We start from the raw sequence: 15,440 nt of genomic DNA, 5'->3' as shown, positions 1-15,440 counted from the left end.
CATTCACAAGAAAGGTAGTAGGGAGGAGTCGGGCAACTAGAGGCCAGTAAGCCTTACTTCAATAGTGAGGAAAGTAATGGAAACCCTGTTAAAGGATAGGACATCTAAAATCACATGGATGTTAAGGTCAGAGACAACATAGGTTTACTTCAGGGAGATCATGCCAAACTAAACTTATTGATTTTTTTGATTGGGTAACTAAAATTATAGATCAGGGTGGTGCAGTAGACATTGCTTACCTAGATTTCAGTAAGGCTTTTGACACAGTTGCACATAGAAGGCTTATCAATAAATTGCAATCTTTAAGTTTGGATTCCAATATTGTTGAATGGGTAAGGCAGTGGCTGAGTGACAGGCAACAGAGGGATGTAGTCAATGGAGTACATTCGAAGCATGGGCTTGTCACCAGTGGGGTACCTCAGGGATCTGTACTTGGACCCATTCTCTTTAATATTTTTATTAGTGATATTGCAGAAGGTCTTGAAGGTAAGGTGTGTCTTTTTGCTGATGATGCTAAGATATGTAACAGGGTTGATGTTCCAGGAGGGATAAGCCAAATGGCTAATGATTTAGGTAAACTAGAAAAATGGTCAGAGTTGTGGCAACTGACATTTAATGTGGATAAGTGCAAGATAATGCATCTTGGACGTAAAAACCCAAGGGCAGAGTACAGAATATTTGATAGAGTCCTAACCTCAACATCTGAGGAAAGGGATTTAGGGGTGATTATTTCAGATGATTTAAAGGTAGGCAGATAATATAATAGAGCAACAGGAAATGCTAGCAGAATGCTTGGTTGTACAGGGATAGGTATTAGCAGTAGAAAGCGGGAAGTGCTCATGCCATTGTACAGAACACTGGTGAGACCTCACTTGGAATATTGTACGCAGTTACTGGAGACCGTATCTTCAGAAGGATATTGATACCTTAGAGAGAGTTCAGAGAAGGGCTACTAAACTGGTTCATGGATTGCAGGATAAAACTTACCAGGAAAGGTTAAAGGATCTTAACATGTATAGCTTGGAGGAAAGACGAGACGGGGGGATATGATAGAAACATTTACATACATAACGGGAATCAACATAGTAAAGGAGGAGACTATAATAAAAGAAGAAAAACTACCACAACAAGAGGACATAGTCTTAAATTAGAGGGACAAAGGTTTAAAAATAATATCAGGAAGTATTACTTTACTGAGAGGGTAGTGGATGCATGGAATAGCCTTCCAGCTGAAGTGGTAGAGGTTAACACAGTAAAGGAGTTTAAGCATGCGTGGGATAGGCATAAGGCTATCCTAACTATAAGATAAGATAAGGGACTAATGAAAGTATTTAGAAAACTGGGCAGACTAGATGAGCCGAATGGTTCTTATCTGCCGTCACATTCTATGTTTGTATATATATATATTTGTTTGTGGTCGTGGCACCAAGGCTGTATCATAGCTGATAGCAAGTAGACATGTGTAAACGTGAAATAGGAGCATGTGAAAGTCAGTTATGGTGTGCTGATACCGATGTATCGGCAGGCCAATAAAATAAAGAGGGCCTACCTATGAAGGAATAAAGTGGAAAAGATGGAGAAAGAAAATAGAAAAGAGAAGGAAATATGTGAAAAGGGGTAGTGGAGGGGTAAGCAAAACGCCGACCAGGTAATGGTATGGAGTAATAAGGAGAGTCCCTGTAAAAGGGAATCAAGCCCCTCCCAGAGCTCAAGGCAATGCCTTATATATATATATATATATATATATATATATTAATTAAAAACACACATTTCCTTGAATCCCTATTTTGTGGCATGAGGAAATTGCACACTTAATTACCACTGTGATTCATTGGATTAACATTAATAATATGATTGATTTAATGACAATTCATCCCTCAATTGTCTTAGCTGTGTAATCAACAGAATGTAATGTATTAATTATTTCTATTTACAAAGAAAAGCAGGAGATATTTAGATCCATCTCTAGCAAGTTCATTAACACCATAAGGTAGAATAAAAAACAGAGTACCGTATATCACTGGAAAGGACTAAGTACACGTTCATAACTTGTGCAATAAAAAACGATCCTGAGAGTCAGGGATATAATAATGAAAACAGATTCTCTGAATATGGAAAGTGTAACAGTTGATTGTATGTATGCGTGGCATGTTTTTACATATAGTGATATATACATACACACACATACACTTTTGTTCAGTGGCCCACTGTACTTTTTGTGACACTTTGTATTGTATTGATTGTATAATGTATGCCTCCTGCATAAACTCCCAGATGCAGTTTGGTCAGCATCAGGCTGTACATTTACTGTTCTTTAAACAGTAAATATATTGTTATATGTATTTTATTCAGTTTTAATCTATGTTTAGATTATGCTGACAGCTGATTGGCCCACTTTCGTACACTGTGTTTTTGGTTCAATTTTAAGTGGGTTTATGCCTATATAAACCCTCTCTAGCCTGGTGTATGTTTTTACTCCATTTGAAAAAGCCATACTGGTGAAAACACGTTAATGGATGTTACTACTTTATATTTTAACTATCAAAGGATTTTGGTCACCACACTTCTGTGCTGTGCCAATTACCTTTTTTTTATTTAGTTTAGTTTTAGTTTAGTTATTTAATACTGTTTTCATACTTCCTGGCATCTTTTATCTCTACTCCAAAAGCAACCCTAGGGGATCAAACCAGCAACGCTGTCATCATAGAGCAGTTAGTCTGCTCTATATTTGGGAGTATATTTTAACTATTTTTATCATATACAGGCATTTCTCACTTTATGAACTCCCGCTTTATGAACTCCCGACTTTATGAACTTTTTTTGGATGTGCCGCCATTTTGTTTCGCCGTCATTTTGTGTCAGTGGTCCATGGATCAGGGCCGAGAAAAGTGCTTTGGAGCACAAACAAGAAGAGAAGAAGGATCATTTGTGGTCAGGAGTAGACAAGAAGAGAGATGAGGATCAGGAACACAGTTCCTGAAGATAAAGGGAAGTCTAAAAAACAGGTTTAGATTGTACTGTATTCTTTTTGTGCTTTCATGGGCATACATTACAGATACTGTAATATTATTGCACTGTGTGCTATGGAGTATAGATTGACTTGATTTGTCTGTGTCTGACATAGCTGCCTGTGTGTATGTGTGTTTGCCATTCTGCCATGTTCTTTCAGGCAGCAATAGTAAGGAGCAGGAGGAGGGCTGAAAAGCCTTAAAAAGGGGAGAAGGAAGAAAGTTTGAGAGCTGTAAAAATAAAAGGAGTAACAAAAAAGTTCTTAAAAAAGAGATGCAAGCTTGAAAGTAAGAGAGGAGAAGGAGGAGAGTTTGAGAGCTGTAAAAATAAAAGAAAAATGATAAAGGAGAGGGGGAAGCTGATAATGAAGAAAATTAATAAGTATGAGGGTTTAAGAGAGGTGCCCCCATTCAACAAGTGCAGCATGTCTCTTCATTAAATAGTACGAATATTGATGATAATATAAAGAAGATTTTAATATGGTATGCATGCCTTTAAAATTCTTACAAAATACATGTATTTGTTATGCTTTCATTTTGTATTTGTACTTAATTATTTAGGTTTGCAATGGTAAAATGTGTCGGTCAGGAACGGAACCCGTGTTTATTACATTGTGTCTATGGGAAAATAGTTCTCACTTTATGAACTCTCACTTTATGAACTAGGCTTCGGAACCAATTAGTTCGTAAAGTCGGGAACTACCTGTACATCACTTGTTTTATTGAGAGCACTATCTGTCGTCCAGTGGCGTACTAATGGGGGTGGGCGGTCCGCACCGGGTGCCATCAGGTAGGGTGGTGCCACCAGGGCTGGCCAGGCTTGTAGTTCAGTGAGCTGTGTGGCTGCACCGGGTGCCATAGCAGCAGGGGTGCCGGGCAGCCAACACAGCTCACACGCAGGGGCTGGGAGCAAGCAGGAGACCTGGCTGCACGGAGAGTTGGGGCGGAGCTAGAATGGCCGTGGGGGCGGAACCAAGACGGATGTGGGGGCGGAGATAAATGCAGCCTCATATTGCTGTACACAGAGGGGAAGCAGGAAGGAGTCCCTGCTTCCCCCAACTACAGCACAGGAGCCAGAGGGACTGAATCCACTCCTCCTCCAGCCCAAGCTTACAGTAAGTGAGAGAGTGTGTGCTGTGTGTAACTGTGATTGTGACTGTCTTTGATTGTGTGTGTGATTGTGTATTTCCACCCTTTCTGCTTTTGTCTTTCTATATACACCAACAAGAAAATAAAGACAGCTGCCCTACCCAAAGAAATGTCCTTGCTGTACTAAAGACTAAAATGTTTACTATCAAGAGACTATTTGTGAGGACTTTCACAATGACTTATGTTTGTTCCAAAAATCTATTTTTTTTTTTTTATATTGTCTATTGGCACAGCCATTTTTTCTTTTTATTTCTGTATATTCTCTTAAAGGATCCCCTTTTAGGGTTGCTGCCCTTTTATGTTGATTATTGCTGAACCATTCTTTGTATTCTATCCATGTAGGGAGCAGTAATTACTCAGTTTTTGTATTGAAATTTGTGAAAACTGGCTGGCTAACTAGTGCCAAGTGGTAAGAGTCTATGGACTTTGAACGTTGTGGCAGGCTGTTGGCCTTTCGGTGACAAATACCAGATTTCATGTGTGGCAGTAACTATGGATTGGGCCGACTGGCAGTTACCTCTTTGTTGTAGGATGGGAGTTGGCCTGGCGGGACCACTGAACTTAAGGCAAAGAAGCCTAAGAAAAAGTTTCTATTGGGCAGCTTTTGATACCTACTTAAGCCAGGCCACCTATGTAGGGAGAGAACAAATTTGAGTTGAGATACGTGAAAGCACTAGATAGGAAGAACGTACCTTAGCAGAAGAAGAATGGAGTTAGATGTTTTTGTGAGAGGTAAGGAATACCTAATGAATACATATATCATGTAGAGTGTATCTAGGAATTTTACTAGAGCCATAACCGCTGTAATTTATTGCAGAGTCAATCCATACCTTCCTGTGTTTATGCGTATAAATATGGTGGAAAATCCTTGTCCAAGTACAGGAAGGTGAGTCTAATATTGTAGCATACATTTAAAGTTACCTAAAGTATAGGAAATGATTGGGAGAGTACAAACAATATAACCCGGTTTATTTTATTTTACGGTAAAGAAAAAAAAAATGATACCAACCTATCCTAAAATTACTGAAACCAGGATACAAAGGACCTATGTCAATTCCTGTAATATTCATCACAAGGGGCCACATACTAATGTCTGCCATTCCCCACCACCACCCTCTGATGAAGGTGCCATTCTTAGCACCAAAACGCACATCAGGAGTTTGTTTAACCTTCACTCCCTCACTATGGGGATCACTTTTTTTGTTATTTATATTTGACTTCACAGGAGTTTAGTTTAGTGAAGGGGATCTATTCAGGATATCAGCCTAGTACATGAACAGTGGATAAGTTTAATATGAGTAACTTTATTTGGTTATAGCCAATCTCTTCCTTCCCTTTTCGTCCCGTCCTCTGGTTTTGGGGATTTTCCCACCCATAGGCATCTTTAGTTAGTAGAGGAAATAGCTATTACATCATATACAACCAAGATAAGTGGTATTATTTTCCACGTAGGGGTAGTTGTAGGTTAATATAGTTTTCTTTTGCATCTCATGATAAGATGCAGCTATATAGGATTGTATGTGCACCAAGGCAGTTACAGGGACTTTAAGGATGTAGCTATTCCACGGTATACCATCAATAGTAGTGTGATTATTTCTCACCCATTAGTATACGTAGGTGAATATAATTTACCTTCGTATTGGCTGTAAATTTATATAGCTTTTTACATCGCTTTTCTCCTTTAGTTCAGTGAGTGGTTAGGCTGGTAAACCAATTGAGGCTTTGGTCTTGTTATCCAATGTTGTAGGTCCTAAAACTTCTGCTATAAAGTTTTGCCTCCTTTAATTTAGTCCACGGCCACCCCCATTTACCACTCACATATGTCAGTCAACACTTTCCTCACATTTTAATTGTATAGATGCAGATAATCCTGTATGTCATTTGTTTTATATTAATATACTTATAATAAAAGTTATTTAAAAAATATATATATATATTTCTGATTATTAGGTTTATTCACCTTGATAGCTTCATTTATACTATTAGATTCATGTTACCGGCAAGTGTACATTTGAATGTATAGGACCGGAACCTGCAAGATTGCACCCTTAAAATGAACAGTGACAATGAGTAACATTGACATTCGAACAAAAATGTATAACTTGTGAGATGCAACTAAAACTGCGTACCCTCTTTATCATATATAAATTGCCTAACATGACTTTTTTTTCCCAACATTAACTTAATGGACAGACCGTAAACTTGGTAAGACCGATAAGTGACAAATATAAGGTACAATCAATGATAAATTGTACAGCCCGTGTAGGGCTGACAGAATTGTATCCGACTGGCTATAACAACTTTTAACATGTACACCACTTGTGGTCTTAATTAACTAGAAGGCAGACAAATGTGTGGTACTAAAGATCGGCCATGGCAGATGACTGTGTGAACATGATCTGGACAAATGTTGGCCTGCATAACATAAACTTACATATGAAACTGTGGTCTAAATGAAAACCAGAATGAATTTTTAAAAAGCATGTGTTCAACTAAACGACCAGATGAGGGCCAAAGGTTTATACAGATTAGCTGAAAGAGGACCAAATGCCTGCTACAGACGAGTCGAACGACTGCTAAATATTTAATATAGTGTGGCCGAACGCTTGACAGGGACTGGCTAAATGCCTGCTACAAGGCAGCTGAAACTTGAGTTTCAAACAAATCAGCCAAAAGCTACTAAAGTGGCCAAATTAGTTCAACTAATTCAAATACTACAGTATTTGTTCGCGTGGAAAGCGGGATCGCTGCGGCTGGTCCCAGACGCAGCTGATCTGAACAATGTTGCTGGCCGAAAGCAGCTTAGTCCAACTCGGAGGCCTGATTGAACGTGCGGATTAGCCTATACAAATACGCCAGGCCTAAATTGGAGAGCTTGGACAGATCATAAAGTGACAGCAGTGCAGATTATATGTTGCCCATTTGGTCAGATAACTTGGGCTGATATTGTTGCTTTTTAAAAATATTAAATGTACAAAATTTCTGCACAAATCTGGCATTAAACAAACATATATTTTATAATTCCATTGTGACATTGTGAACTCCATACCTGTAAAATAGTAATTTTCCAAGATAAATAAATACTTGACAGTTCAGCACATTTCCATAATATGTAAGCAAGTGTTTTTTTTTTTTTTTTTTTTTTAATTACCTAGGATCACTATATGTATTTGCAACCTTGAATAATCGATTTGAAGAGGCGAAAATAAAACCAAACACATAAATAAAAAAAGTGTTTTATTAAATCGGTTAGACTTGAAAAAAGTCACAATATTCAATGCACTTAAATCTTAATTTTGCATTAAGTGCTCTGTACAGCGCAACCCAAATGGATTGATTTTTTTCCCTTATAAATAAAAACAAACATTTACAAAATAAACGTTTTAACTTCTCAAATGACACAAAAGCATGACATATTACAAAACAGGACATGAAATCATGTGGTATAAATGTAAAGGATTTAAAATAGAAGAAAACAATTCCTCCCCACCCAAAAATAAAAAATAAAAAAAAATAGGGCTTCCTCAAATGTCAACATTCATCAACTTATATTTGGAGAATGTGATGAAAGTATTAAAATATATCTCTGTGCAATATTCAATATAGATCATGTTAATTTTGGTAGCAAATAAGGTAATATCTGGACCACATTTACCAACATGAAATAAAGCAAAACATGCTTTATGATTACAAAAAAATATAAAAAGTGATGGGCAATATTAAGAAACCTGAACAGCTATTACCTACTGGAAAGATAAAATTCCAACAAATAAAAACAAATTATAATTCAATATTTTTTTTTTCTTTAAAGTGCTCTGTCTTGATTACAGAAGTTCGTCAATAATTGGTCCCTTTAATTGGGAGAAAACCGTAGCAGAGCATAAAGTGCTTAGCCAACAAGAATAACAAAAATAAAACGAAATAGAAACCCGCCAATAATGATTTGTAGTTTAAAGAACTTTACAAATGACTTCTGATCAGGCAAGAGCAGCATTTACACTTTACTAAACAAATACAAAATTCAACAAATGTTTTCTTTTATAAACTATGATCAGATATGACTCGTAACAGGATTGATTTTTTTATTGTGTATTTTTTTTTTTTTTAGGCACCTCTCTCTCTAGTTTCTTTCAATTTGAATTTGAAAAAAAAAAAGTAATCCGTTTTCTTGCTGCAAAAAACTGTGCTTTTACATCATGTAATATATTAAAATTACAAAGAATTTTAACAACCTTTGATTCCTAAGTAACCATAATAGAATCCATTGTATTTCGGAAGTTAAACAGTGGTGTAGAGTTTGTGGGAAACAGAAGGTTTAAAAAGAACAATTTTAAGGACACCACACTGAGAAACAATGATCTGAGATGTGGATCTTACTCTGTTTTTGCTTTGCATGCTTTTTTTGTCCTTCGATTTCATTTTAAAAAGTACTTCGTCAGTCCACTTCATTAAAACAAAAGTAGCCCTGGGTATGAAGTTATGCTGCTCTACACGGCAGAAACGTCCACAGTCACTGTCTCAAAACGGATATAAAAAGGCTACAAATACAGATTCCAAACAAGTCAGAGACAATGTGACTAAACAGTCAAGAATAACAAAACAAAAACACACAATGATGAACTGGGAGAAATGAGGGTCTTTGTGTGCTGTGGTTACTTGCTGGATTGTTTTAAGTTCTTTAAGCCAGAGGTGCTTAGTGTTCGTGACCTCTGCCTAAGAGTCAGTTTGCCAGGAAGCTCAATACTCTCAAACAAAGGATTTTCAATGATCTCTTCTGCTTCGGGTCTTTCACTTGGGTTATGGGACAGCATATGCAGAACCATATGTTGCTGAAAATAAAACATTACTTTTTTTTTTTTTTTAAATACTCGAGTGAAATCATACAATGTAATGTCTGCATAACAGTCATAATAAACTACTGATAAGAGTTCTCCAAGAATGGGGGGAGGGGAGAACAAAAACCAAACAAAAGGCACACGTGATTACATTCCGCAATCTCTACTACAGAGAGGGTAGTGGATGCATGGAATAGCCTTCCAGTTGAAGTGGTAGAGGTTAACACAGTGAGGGAGTTTAAGCATGCGTGGGATAGGCATAAGGCTATCCTAACTATAAGATAAGGCCAGAGACTAATGAAAGTATTTAGAAAATTGGGCAGACTAGATGGGCCGAATGGTTCTTATCTGAGGTCACATTATATGTTGTTTCTCTATTAATTATGTAAATATTTGCTCTACTCTTACCTCCTCTATATATTTCTGTGTGAAGAGGGCAGGAAACTTCAGGTCACGCAATTGTGTTAATATCTAAGTAAAGAAAAAGAAAATTAGACATCAAATGGATGATGCAGAAAAATTGTAAAAGGATTCTTAAATACACAACTTTGCAATCAGTCTTCATCATAACCATTGTGGCATAATACTTAAAACGTTAAAAAAAAAAAAAAAATATCCAGAATTAAAAATTTCACAAACACAAATACATCATAGAATTATAGTGTCCTCTAGTGGCAACCATTAAACAGTGCACTCTTAGAACCAAATACATTTTTTTTTTATTAGAAATAAAATAATCTCGCAAACATGTTAACAATCAAGCCAACAACATAGAGGTGAGAAAGTGATTTTTTTTTACCCCTATACTTTTAGGACAAAAGGTATAAATGCTATACTGGATAGACTATACTAGACAATAAGTATATAATAATTCACTCATACAGAATCGAATATTTTGATTGGTTACGCTGGTTAACTATGAGCAAATGCCACAAGAGAAGGTCTCTGTTCTAACGGAGATTGAAATAAAACCACAAGAGACTTACCCTGACCCTTTCCATTTGTGTACTAAATGGATAAAGCAGCTCAAACAGAATCAACCCCAGAGAGAATATATCCACTTTGTGAGAGTAACTTTGGCCATAAATCTAGTTTAAAAAATAAATAAACATTATATGCAACAAAACATAAAGAGAACAAATTTCAGCATTCATTTAATCTTTGACTCCGATTAGTACTTCTTTGCTTTCTTTAATAAAGGAACACTATAGTCATCAAAACAACTCTAGCTTAATGAAGCAATATTTGTGCATAAAGTATGTCTCTGAAGTCTTACTGCTCAATTTTCTGTCATTTCGGAGTTAAATCACTTTTGTTTCTTTCCACGTAGCACTCTCTCTACCTACCCTTGCTATAACTCATTAAAAAAAAAAAAAAAAAGGTTTAATTTCCAATCAGATGTAAACTTGCTTTAGAAGTTTTTGTCCCCAGCTCTTTTCATTTAATTTAAAAATCACACACAGGAGGCTCAAGCTAGTAACTGTGCAGGATGCAATTTCTAAATTAAAGAGACTGTACAAAAAAGGAAGTGTAAACATTAGAGCTCACTTTAGAGGAAGTATTTAGGAAGGCAGTGCACATTACATGCAGGGAGATGTAACGGAGGTGCATAAACAAAGTGACTTAACTCCTAAGTGGCAGAGAATTTAGCAGTGAGACAACAGGAGCAGGATCTATACACTGCTTCACTAAACTAAAATTGTTTTGGTGACTATAGTATCCCTTAAAAGCAGCAGTATCACTCTTCTCCCACCTGCAAAATAAGTAGGTCATAAAGATGGAATTAATGTGAAATACTCATATGGACGGTGTTGAAATATCACGGAAATCCAAACCCAGACGAAAGATACTTTGTCTCAGTATTTTTTCTATGCCTGACACTAGGTGGGGTGACCACCTTCAAGCCATTTCATTTCAACCAAGGAAATTAGCTCTATCTATGGAGGATGCAGTGGTTTTGCGGGATCCTCCATAGACCTCAATGCTGTTTTCGCGCCAGCAGTGAAGTGCCAGGAGCACAAGAAGGACTACAGTGGTGCTTGTGAGGAACAGGTTCAGGTAAATAAAATAAAAAAAAAATAACCTTTGCACTTGTCCATAGTCTCTTTAATATATGTGATGCAACACCTGTATGCATGTATATTAAATTATTCCTCATTCCCTCCTTTTGGGGGGAAAAAAACCCCCCAAAAAATTTACAAACCACTAACACCAAAGTACCGTATATACTCGAATATAAGCAGACCCGAATATAAGCCGACCCGAATATAAGCCGAAGCATCTAATTTTACCCCAAAAAACTGGGAAAACTTATGGACTCGAGTATAAGACTAGGGTGGGAAATGCAGCAGCTACTGGTAAATTTCTAAATAAAATTAGATCCTAAAAAAAATATATTAATTGAATATTTACTGCGCAGCGCGAGTGTATGAGCGCAGCGCGAGTGTATGAGCGCAGCGCGAGTGTATGAGCGCAGCGCGAGTGTATGAGTGCAGAGCCTTGGTGGGGGATGGGCAATTTTATTTTTATTTTTAATTATTTTAATATTTTTTTAATTATTTCTTATTATTACATTTAATTATTATTTTTTTTTATTATTAATATATTCTTTTTTTCATCCCCCCTCCCTGCTTGATACATGGCAGGGAGGGGGCTCTCCTTCCCTGGTGGTCCAGTGGCATTGGCAGTTCAGTGGGGCGGAGAGGGGGGCTGTCAGAGATGTTACTTACCTCTCCTGCAGCTCCTGTCAGCTCTCTCCTCCTCCGCGCCGTCCGGTCAGCTCTTCTGTCAGTTCACACTGTAAGTCTCACGAGATTTACAGTGGGAGCTGACCGAGGTGCTGAACGGACGGCGCGGAGGAGGAAGCTGACAGTAGCTGCAGGAGAGGTAAGTAACATCTCTGCAGCCCCAGTCTGTATTATGGCAATGCAAATTGCCATAATACAGACTATTGACTCGAGTATAAGCCGAGTTGGGGTTTTTCAGCACAAAAAATGTGCTGAAAAACTCTGCTTATACTCGAGTATATACGGCAAGTGTTTTACCAGGCAGAGTACACATATAAATACCGGCTGCAAAATATAATTTATCATGTCTTATGAGTATATGCTGATGCATATTTATAGTAAAGGCAGGCATTAGATCATAAGCTAAAATGGATTGTGTCCAGGAAGAGAAGCACCAATACCTTTCTGTAATTGCATATACAGGTAAAGCAGACTATTTGTGCCCAACTCATGTTTAGATATACCCCTAAAGAGAACATGCATTACATTCTGCATGTTTATTTGAGGAGGTATATGTAAGGGATATATATATGAGGAGCTAACTGAAGCGGAAGAATAAATTGGCACTTTTATAAACCGTCAACAAAATTACATACTCCAGACACAAAGCAGTTTAACAAGCATGAAATAAATACATATGGAATAGATATGCCACATAAGAGATTTATTATGGAGTTTCCAAACATCAGTTTCCTCCTTGTAAAGTGTATTTTAATAATTTGTCTTCCATATTTATAAATTTGATAGGAGTGGCACAAAGTGTCCACCTATTCACTGAACTGAAAACGCTGATAAAGGTCTTACCTGCTCTGGGCTCATGTAGAGCTTTGTTCCCACTTGCCCTGTATGACGGGCATAGGCTGGCATTGGTGTCAAAACGGCTTCATCATCGTCATCTTCTTGCTCCATCTCGGTAACCAACCCAAAGTCACCCACCTTTACCACATCGTCCAGAGTAAAAAATATATTGGAAGGCTAAAAATATAAATAATAATGAAACAAAAATTATTAGAGGTTCATGGCCATCAACAAATAAGACGATAGTAAGTGGACAACATGACGTTGGTTTAGGTTTTTAGAAAGTTAACCTGTTAAGGACCAATAGCTGCAACACTACGGTCCTTCAAACAATTCATTATAAATATGTACAGATCAGCTTGAAATGTTTTAAGTGTCAAACTTTAGACCAGGGCAGGCCACCGTAGGCACTCCAGATGTCATGAATTTCATCACTCCTAAAGCTCTTGAAGCCATATTGCGGTCAAAGCACCAGGGGAAGTTTAGTCTGCAACATCTGGACCACTGCTGGTTTATATAAATCACACGTTTTATATTTCCTAGACAAGATGTATTAAGAATAATGCAAACACTGACTATTCGGTGCATTATGAAATTTTATATAACAATGATACAATTCCAACCCTAACACTTTTGCATAAATTGTAATTCGTATTATTTACAGGTTGTGGTTATTTGTGTGCTGCAGTGCATTGTGGGCATCAGTTAACCCCTTAGAAATCACAAACAAAAAATGAATGGTCCTGGGATATATGTATAATCATAAAGAGAGCAGGGTGAGAGAGTGAGTGTGTGTGTGTGTGTGTGTGTGTGTCTTGGATATTGACCTCCTAAGAAAGCCAACCACTGTTCAGTAGTTGGAAGGAGGTGGTGTAACTATAGTCATAGCAAAAGGTCTCTTGTGAAGCGGACTTAGTGGAGACTGAATCTAGTTAAGGAACAATTACAGGAATTGGACAAGATTAATCCTCTACCTCTGCCCCAAGCAATATTGTGAACCAATTTAGCAGCACTGCCCCATGCTGCTAATGAACATTCTGGTACCGGTTGACTCATTTAAAAACTTTACCATAATAAGGATGTATGAAGGAATAACGTAGAATAGTAAAGAATGTACAAACCTTCAGATCCCTGTGCATGAGACCTTTGCTATGTAAAAAGTGTACTGCATCTGTAATCTGCAGAAATATATGTAGACTTTCAGCCCGAGGCCTGTCCTCTAGTGTGCATCGAACGCTCATCCAATCTTTAAGATTTTCCTTGCGGCACAATTGCATCTGAATGTAGAGGTAAACCTTCGGAGAAGTGGTTTTAACTTTTTCAACTGTATTTTTTGTTAAATCTAAACTTAAGGTTTTTGGTCTAGGAGGGGAGATGGACAAAGTGCTTGGGGATGTGGGCTTGCTTTCACATGAGTCCTTTGTGCTCTCTCTTTCAGAAAAGTCACTATATGTTACAGGGATTGATAAATCCATTTTGTGATCTACGTTGCTTGATGCATTATCACAGCCAGAGTCTTCAAACACTATGGATGAAGAAGTTCGTTCATGCCACCCTATATCTGCAATGGTACGAGGGCAATGATCATGATTATAGTCCAGATCATTTTCAAGGTCACTGTGGTTCACATCACAGTCCGTAACGCAGCCATCCGGAAAGTTTATAATAGAACTTTGTGATTGGTTAAAATTTTCTAATGTAGGAAACTTGGGAAGAGATGGCTGTCTCTCATAGTCTTTTGAAGGGAGAGCAACAAAACCAGCAGAAAGGGAGCTTAAACTTTCTGATGATGGCGTGAGCACTTCAACCTGTTCCTTCATGGAGTATTGGTCAGCACTTCGTACTTTGATAGACAGACAATCAGGAGATGTTGGAGAACTGAAAGGCCAGTCGGTGCTGAAAATGAGCAAATTGAGAAATATTTAAAAAGAGCAAATATAGTAATATAGTACCTATCAGAATAAGCTAGCCCATGAATACAAAACATCATAAAACGTTACATTGACATTCAACACCACAACAGCAGCTTATTGCAGTGGCCCTCTTTTGGTGCTTTCACTCTGCATTAAATCAGAGCAGCTGCAAAGGATAAGTAGTTTCTACTAGTGCAAATTTACACAAGTCAACCACATTGTAGATTTTTGGCAATCTAAGTCTCAGACCCATCTTTGAGCCAGATACACTGACGTAGAAAGTGTTTAACCCCCTTAAGGACCAAACTTCTGGAATAAAAGGGAATCATGACATGTCACAAATGTCATGTGTCCTTAAGGGGTTAAATACATCAGTGTTTAACATAACTGGTAGTATTAAAGATTCAGAAGAGTTTGTTCATTATTTTTTTTTTTTTACACACAAATGACAATCTAGACCTTTTCTAGATATGCATGCAATTCTTAAGTATCTGCAACTAAGCAGACATGTTCATTTTTAATCTAGTGTGCATGAAAGTACCTTCCTTCCTTCAGCCACAGCTCGTCCATCTTTTCCTGCCATAACTCCGGGGGAGCTTCCAACCATGCATTGAAATATCGCACAATGCCAGGATGCTCCAGCTTGGCTAAAGCCTTAACTTCACGCATTACCTTCTCACGAGCCAGATCCCTGAAAATAAAAGACATTAACTACATCAACAAATCTCGCAATTAGAACAGCTTCAGCATGATCAAGGCCTTATTTAGAGCAAGTCTTTTGAAGATAAGGGTGCCATATTGTCATGACTAAAAAGAAATATGGCCTAGTGCAGAGAATGTGACTCCAACAGAGGAGATTTTGACCTGTTGTTCTAAGGTGCCAGGGTGCACAGCACTATGAGGATGTGGTACATCACTCCACCCAAGATTTTGGGCAAGGAAAACACGGAC

The 15,440-nt window shown here is 37.6% G+C and overlaps 1 protein-coding gene across 2 annotated transcripts in view; it reads right to left on the bottom strand.

The window, feature by feature from the left end:
* Window positions 1-8,283: 8,283 nt before the first annotated feature.
* Window positions 8,284-15,440, bottom strand: part of EIF2AK3 (eukaryotic translation initiation factor 2 alpha kinase 3) — a 33,044-nt gene continuing 25,887 nt past the window's right edge. For both annotated transcript variants that reach the window (XM_063457619.1, XM_063457620.1), the window contains 6 exons: window positions 15,031-15,180; window positions 13,698-14,472; window positions 12,583-12,753; window positions 9,979-10,080; window positions 9,401-9,463; window positions 8,284-8,986 (listed from right to left, as the gene is read on the bottom strand). In XM_063457619.1, the coding sequence (XP_063313689.1) occupies window positions 8,810-8,986; window positions 9,401-9,463; window positions 9,979-10,080; window positions 12,583-12,753; window positions 13,698-14,472; window positions 15,031-15,180 (1,438 nt within the window). In that variant the 3' untranslated portion in view covers window positions 8,284-8,809. The remainder of the gene's footprint in view (window positions 8,987-9,400; window positions 9,464-9,978; window positions 10,081-12,582; window positions 12,754-13,697; window positions 14,473-15,030; window positions 15,181-15,440) is intronic.

This window comes from Pelobates fuscus, chromosome 6 (genome assembly GCF_036172605.1).
Source record: "Pelobates fuscus isolate aPelFus1 chromosome 6, aPelFus1.pri, whole genome shotgun sequence".
NCBI classification, from domain to species: Eukaryota; Metazoa; Chordata; class Amphibia; order Anura; family Pelobatidae; genus Pelobates; species Pelobates fuscus.
This window is presented reverse-complemented; position numbering and strand designations above follow the sequence as displayed.